Below are 6,046 nucleotides of genomic sequence, written 5' to 3'. Positions count from 1 at the left end.
TGCCCTTGGCTTTTTCAAGACGCTTTTTTTTTATCCCGTCAATGATCGTCTTATTGGACGCTTCAGCTTGGCCATTGCCCTGTGGGTAGGCCGGAGTGGAGTTTCGGAACTCTATCTTCAAGTCAGCGTAAAATCTCCTGAAGATCTTGCCATCAAATTGTGTACCGTTGTCAGAGAGAAGGACTCTGGGAATGCCAAATCGAGTCACAACATTACGCCAAACAAACCTCTTAGTGTCTGCTTCTTTGATATTGCACAAGGCCTCCACCTCCACCCACTTGGTGAAGTAGTCAGCTGCAGCGATGAAGAACCTTTTATTCCCAGTTCCTCTAGCTAATGGTCCAACAATGTCTAAGCCCCACTGAGCGAATGACCAAGGACTGGTGAGGGGGGTTAGAGCTTTGGCTAGCTGGTGAATGAGAGGAGCAAACTTTTGGCACTTGTCGCAGTTATGGACATACTGTTGGGCCTCCTTCTGCATGCGCGGCCACCAATACCCGTGTGTTAGGGCTCGCTATGCCAAGGACCGACTACCAATGTGACTCCCAAAGATTCCATCATGGATCTCATAAAGCACATCTTCCACTAGACTTGGATGAACACAGAGCAGATAAGGCCCCCATGTAGGACTTCTTGTAAAGCTTGCCAGATGGGGAGACCCAAAACCGAGCAGCTCTATGCCTTGTCTTGTGCGCTTCTTTTTTGTCCTGAGGAAGGGTGCAATTCTTTAAGAAGGCCAAGAGTGGGTCCATCCAACTCGGGCCCAAGTCAGTGCAGAGGACCATTTCAGCTAGTTGAATACTTGGTTGGGGTACATATTCCACCCATATTTTGCGACCGTCTCTGGAGTCAACCGAGGAACCCAGGCAAGCTAAAGCATCAGCATGACCATTTCCTTCTCGGCCAATCTTCTCGACTCTGATGGCTTGGAGCTTTCGGATCAAATTTTTGGCCTGTTCCGCATAAGTGGCCATCCGCTCATCGCGAGCCTCGTAAACTCCAGAGAGTTGGTTGACCACTAATTGGGAATCACTAAAGACGAGTAGCTCCTCCGCGTTGAAGTGTTCGGCACTTCGCAGGCCGGCTAGTAGAGCTTCATACTCTGCTTCATTGTTAGAAGCTTTCCAGCCCAATCGAATGGCTTGCTCCCACATGAATCCTTCAGGAGAAATAAGGACAACTCCTGCCCCTGACCCTTTTTGGTTAGAAGAACCGTCCACAAACAGCTTCCATACGTCTGCAACAAAAAGTTTCCATGCTTCGGCTGGGGATTGCCCTTTATGCTGGAAAATCATAGTGACCAAAGCCGAGCTCCCTTCGGAGGGGACAGCTGGTCCCGGGGTGAATTCTGCAACAAAGTCTGCCAGGACTTGAGCTTTGATTGCTGTTCGAGGTTGGAACTTGATATCAAACTCTCCAAGCTCCACCGCCCACTTTGCTGTTCAGCCTGAGAAATTTGCTCGACTAAACACCGACTTGAGGGGGAATTCAGCGAGGACGTTGATGGTATGTCCTTGAAAGTAGTGAATAAGCTTCCTAGAGGCAATTAATAGGGCATATGCCAATTTCTCCAATGGCAAGTATCTAGTTTCGGCATCTAAGAGGGTCTTGCTAACATAATACACTGGTTTTTGCTCCTTTCCATCCTCTCTGACCAGCATTGCACTAACAGCATGATTAGAAACAGCCAAGTAAAGGAAAAGCTCTTCATTGGCGACGGGTGTAGATAGAAAGGGAGGAGAGGACAAATACTTCTTCAAATCTTCTAGTGCTTCAGAGCACTGGCTTCCCCATTCAAAACTGCTTTTCTTTCTTAGAAGTTGGAAGAAGGGCTTCATCCGATCAGAGGACCGACTATTGAAACAGTTAAGTGCTGCAGCCATGCCAGCAAGTTTCTGGAGTTCCTTAGCCTTTGTAGGCGCTTTGAGGTCTTGGAGGGCTTTGATTTGGTCGGGGTTGGCTTCAATGCCCTGCCTAGTCACCATGTACCCCAAGAACTTCCTTGATCCTACTCCAAAGGCACATTTTGAAGCGTTTAGTCGAAGCTTGTGAGTCTTTAGAATTCTAAACACTTGCTCAAGGTCCCTTAGATGGTGTTCGACCAACTTGCTTTTGACGACCATGTCATCAATGTTTGCTTCCATGGTTTTACCGAGCTGGTCCTTGAACATTTTGGTGACCATTCACTGGTAGGTCGCACCAGCGTTCTTCAAGCCGAAGGGCATCACTTTGTAGCAATAAGTGCCTCTAGGGTTGATGAAAGTCGTTTTCTCCTAGTCAGGACTGAACATGGGGATCTGGTGGTGGCCACTATAGGCGTTTAGAAAGCTCATGCGCTCATGTCCAGCTGTTGCGTCAACAAGTTGATCTATTCGTGGAAGGGGGAAGCTATCCTTGGGGCAAGTTTTGTTAAGGCTAGTGAAATCAACGCAGACTCTCCATTTTCCATTCTTCTTTTTCACCGCGACGGTGTTGGACAGCCACTTTGGGTACTGCACTTCTCGAATGACTCTAGCAGCTAAAAGTTTGTCAACCTCTTCGATCACTGCATCGGTATGTTGTGTGGATGACCGTCTACTTTTCTGGACAACCGGCCGCGCTCCTAATTGGACGTTAAGTCGATGACAAGCATAATTGGGGTCCAACCCAGGAGTGTCATAGGCTGACCAGGCGAACACTTCGATATTTTTACGGAAGAGAGCCAATAATTGCTCTTTCTCTCCAACAGTGAGGGAAGTGCCGAGCAGGAAGAACTTGTCTGGGTTTCCTTCTTCTACCAAGACCGTCTCTAGGTCTTCTACCATCTTCTCGGTCGGCACTCCGCTGACGTCTTCCAATACTGGCTGGTCAGGTACTTCCACCATCTGCACTTGGTCGCAAACTTGTTTGGTTTTCATGGCGGTAATAAAGCAGTGTTTGGCAGCCACTTGGTCTCCGCGGATCTCCTCTACTCCATACTTGGTTGGAAAGCAAACGAGTTGGTGATAGGTGGAAGGGACTGCCTCCATCTGGTGAATCCAAGGTTGGCCAAGATAGCATTGTACGGAGATGGGGTGTTTACCACCAAGAAGTCAACAGAGACCACCTTGGACTTAGCTATGACAGGCAAAGTTATTCGGCCGAGCGGCCATTCTATTTGCGAGTTAAAGCCAACTAAAGGGGAGGTGGCAGGTGTCAGGTGTTGCTCACTGAGGCCAAGTTTCTTGAAAAGCTCATAATACATGATGTCTGCTGCACTTTCTTGGTCAATCAAGACTCGCTTCACATCGAACTTGTTCGCCACACCAACTGTAACAATGAGGGCATCGGTGTGGGGGTGTTGGATTCTCTCTAGGTCCTTCTCAGTGAACACAACGTTAAACCGAGAAGGTTTGGCTTCCGTATTGGACTTTTTAGGAGGAGGTCCTACCGACATTACCTGTTGAATGTGGGTAGCTCGTTGGATTTCTCCTCGAATGGTGTTTTCTCTTTCGGGGTCAGTCATTCCATGGATAACGTTGATGACCAACCTCGGGGCATGGTTCTCTTCAGGAGGGGCTTGGTCTAGTCCTTGCTTTTCCCTCGTCTTATCAACGTCTATCCATTGTTGGAGGTGTCCTGCTATAACTAAGTCCTCTAAGTGTTGTTTGAGAGCTCTGCAATTTTGCGTCTTGTGTCCCTTCTCTTGATGACAGGTGCAACGCAGTGTCTGATTGCGCCGAGCAGGGTCTCCAGGCATCTTAGCTGGCCAGACAAAGAAGGTTTCCCCTTTAAGTTTCTCGACGAGCCTGTATATTGGCTCTTTGAAGACGGTGGTGATGCCTTCATAAGACTTGGCCCTTTCTTCATCGTTTTCTGCTGTGGAGCGGTTCCTTTGGCCATAGTTCTTGCGCTGCTCATCCCTCATTGGCTGCTCAGTCTTAGGCGGTCTGACTTCTTCTTCAGCAACCGCAACATGTACTGAAGCAGCGTCATCTTCCACACGAGCTTGTTGCTCTATACGAGCCCTCAAATCCTTCATGGTGGGGGCAGGTCGTTTCGTCAACGACTGCCTTAGCTTGTACGAAGGGGGTAGGCCTTGCTTGAAGTATAGCACGGCCAATTGTTCACTGCAAACATTTTCCTCCAAATCACCATACTCCTCCCAATACCGTCGCGCGTACTGGCGTAGGGTCTCTTTCCTGTCCTTTCGGATATTGAACAAAGTATCTAACTGCTTTGGGACTCTGTTGTTGGAGACAAATCGGGCTAAGAACGCCTCAAAGAGCTGCGTCCAGTCATAAATCGAGCCATTAAGGAGTTTGTCAAACCATCGGAGGCCAAGTTCTCCAAGGCTAGAAGGGAAGACTTTGCACATGAGTGCGTCGTTGCGGTTCCAGATGGACATCATCTAGCGGTAATGGCTGATGTGGGTCAAAGGGTCCGTCTTGCCATCATAGAGAATGAATTTCGGCGGGCTATACTTCCGTGGAGGTTCTACAGCTTCTATCTCTGGAGAGAAGGGGGTGGACACCAACCGGTCTAGAGCACGGCGCTCTTGTTGGTGTATGGACCGATCCAACTAGTCTCTTTCCCTATTGAGCCGGCGTTCCTCCTCCCTAGCTCGTCAATGTTCTCCTTTCCTGCATAGCCGTCGCGCCTCTTCTCTGTTATCATTCAGCCAACTTCTCAAATCGTGTGGTCGCTCGTCGCGACGACAATGAGAGGTTTCAGATAGGCGGCTAACGGTCCTTTGCCTTTTATGAGAATTCTCTCGTGGGTTGTTTTTTTGTAGGTTATTCGTCCTATTGCTGGCCCCGTCACTAAATACCGGAATCGGCCGGCTACGCTCTCTACTAGTTGGGCCACGGCTGCAGTGCTCTTTGCGAGGCGGAGGGGAAGAAGGGGTACATCTCCTCTGCGATGGTCCACCAACAGATTTTCTTGGCTCCACTGGGGCCGCCATGAACTTCATCAATTGGGTGCGAAGCTCAGTGATCTCTAAACCCATTGAGTCGATGATGCGGTCACGGTGGTCTTTCTCAACAAAAAGACGTTGAGACGTCTCAACGGCAATGACACGGCGTCGCTCTGCCGCATTGGGTGTCTGATCGTCGTGGTCCATAAGGTCATCATGCGCTGGAGGGAATGCCAGACCCTTATCTTTGGTTCTCTCTGTCATTGGAGTCCTCTCTGCTAGCCCAGAGTGGGGTGTATCTTCGATTCCCATCGCCGGAGTTCGTCACGAAGCAAACAGTGGTTTTCCCACAGACGGCGCCAATTGTGCGGGGGTGATTTCTGCACTATGAAGAAGGGTTGAACTTCGTAGATGAACAACAGGCTTTGGGAATTAAAGTTCTGCATAGAATAACAAACGGTGAGGCTGCCCGATCGAGGTTTGGTCGGAAACCCCTCCGATGGTAAAGTCAGGGACTCAGGGAGAGGAAGAAGAGAGAAGAGAGAATACAAAGAGTGTATATGTGTTAAGTGTGTGGATTTCGGATACCTTGAGAGTGAATAGTGTTCACCTTTTATAGGAGAAGGTTGTTTGTCGTTCAAGTCCTTCTCTCTCCGCCATCTGTCCAATGTGTCTTATTCGCGGTCGTCTCCCATTGGAGGAGGATGGCCACTCCGCCTGACACTCGGGTGCAGGTCTGTTTTGTTTGTCTCATTAGCGGACATCTCTCATTGGAGGAGGACGACCACTCCGCCTGTTATTCAGATGCAGGTCTGTCATATATGCACCTTGTCTCTCTGCACCTCTATGTCTCCACGTTCTGTTCATACAGAGGGAGAGGAGCAGAGTTGTTTGCCTCTTGTGGGCCCAAGAAAGATCTTCAGTAAATTGGCCTTCTTTGAGTTGGCCTACTCTAGAATGGTTGTCCAACCAGGAGGTCCAACATGTTGCTCAGCCCATTTCGGAGCGGTTGTCTGTCCATCCAGGAGGTTCAACATGTTACTCAACCTACCTCGGAGTGGTTGGCTGTCCGTCCAGGAGGTCCACCGTGCTGCTCGGCCCACTTTGGAGTGACATTCGTACATTGGGTTGAGCTCCTACGATTATCTTGCTTCGGAGTAAGTGTTGGCC

The 6,046-nt window shown here is 49.4% G+C and overlaps 2 protein-coding genes across 2 annotated transcripts; both read right to left on the bottom strand.

The window, feature by feature from the left end:
- Window positions 1–566: 566 nt before the first annotated feature.
- On the bottom strand, window positions 567–1,295 carry LOC145822714 (uncharacterized). Its single transcript, XM_082920503.1, has one exon. The coding sequence runs from the start codon at window positions 1,293–1,295 to the stop codon at window positions 567–569; it is 729 nt and encodes a 242-aa protein (XP_082776629.1).
- A 1,652-nt stretch (window positions 1,296–2,947) lies between these two features.
- On the bottom strand, window positions 2,948–4,366 carry LOC145822708 (uncharacterized). Its single transcript, XM_082920497.1, has one exon. The coding sequence runs from the start codon at window positions 4,364–4,366 to the stop codon at window positions 2,948–2,950; it is 1,419 nt and encodes a 472-aa protein (XP_082776623.1).
- Between the last annotated feature and the right edge of the window lie 1,680 nt (window positions 4,367–6,046).

Source organism: Camellia sinensis, chromosome 1 (genome assembly GCF_055761805.1).
Source record: "Camellia sinensis isolate YWXY chromosome 1, ASM5576180v1, whole genome shotgun sequence".
NCBI lineage: Eukaryota > Viridiplantae > Streptophyta > Magnoliopsida > Ericales > Theaceae > Camellia > Camellia sinensis.
This window is presented reverse-complemented; position numbering and strand designations above follow the sequence as displayed.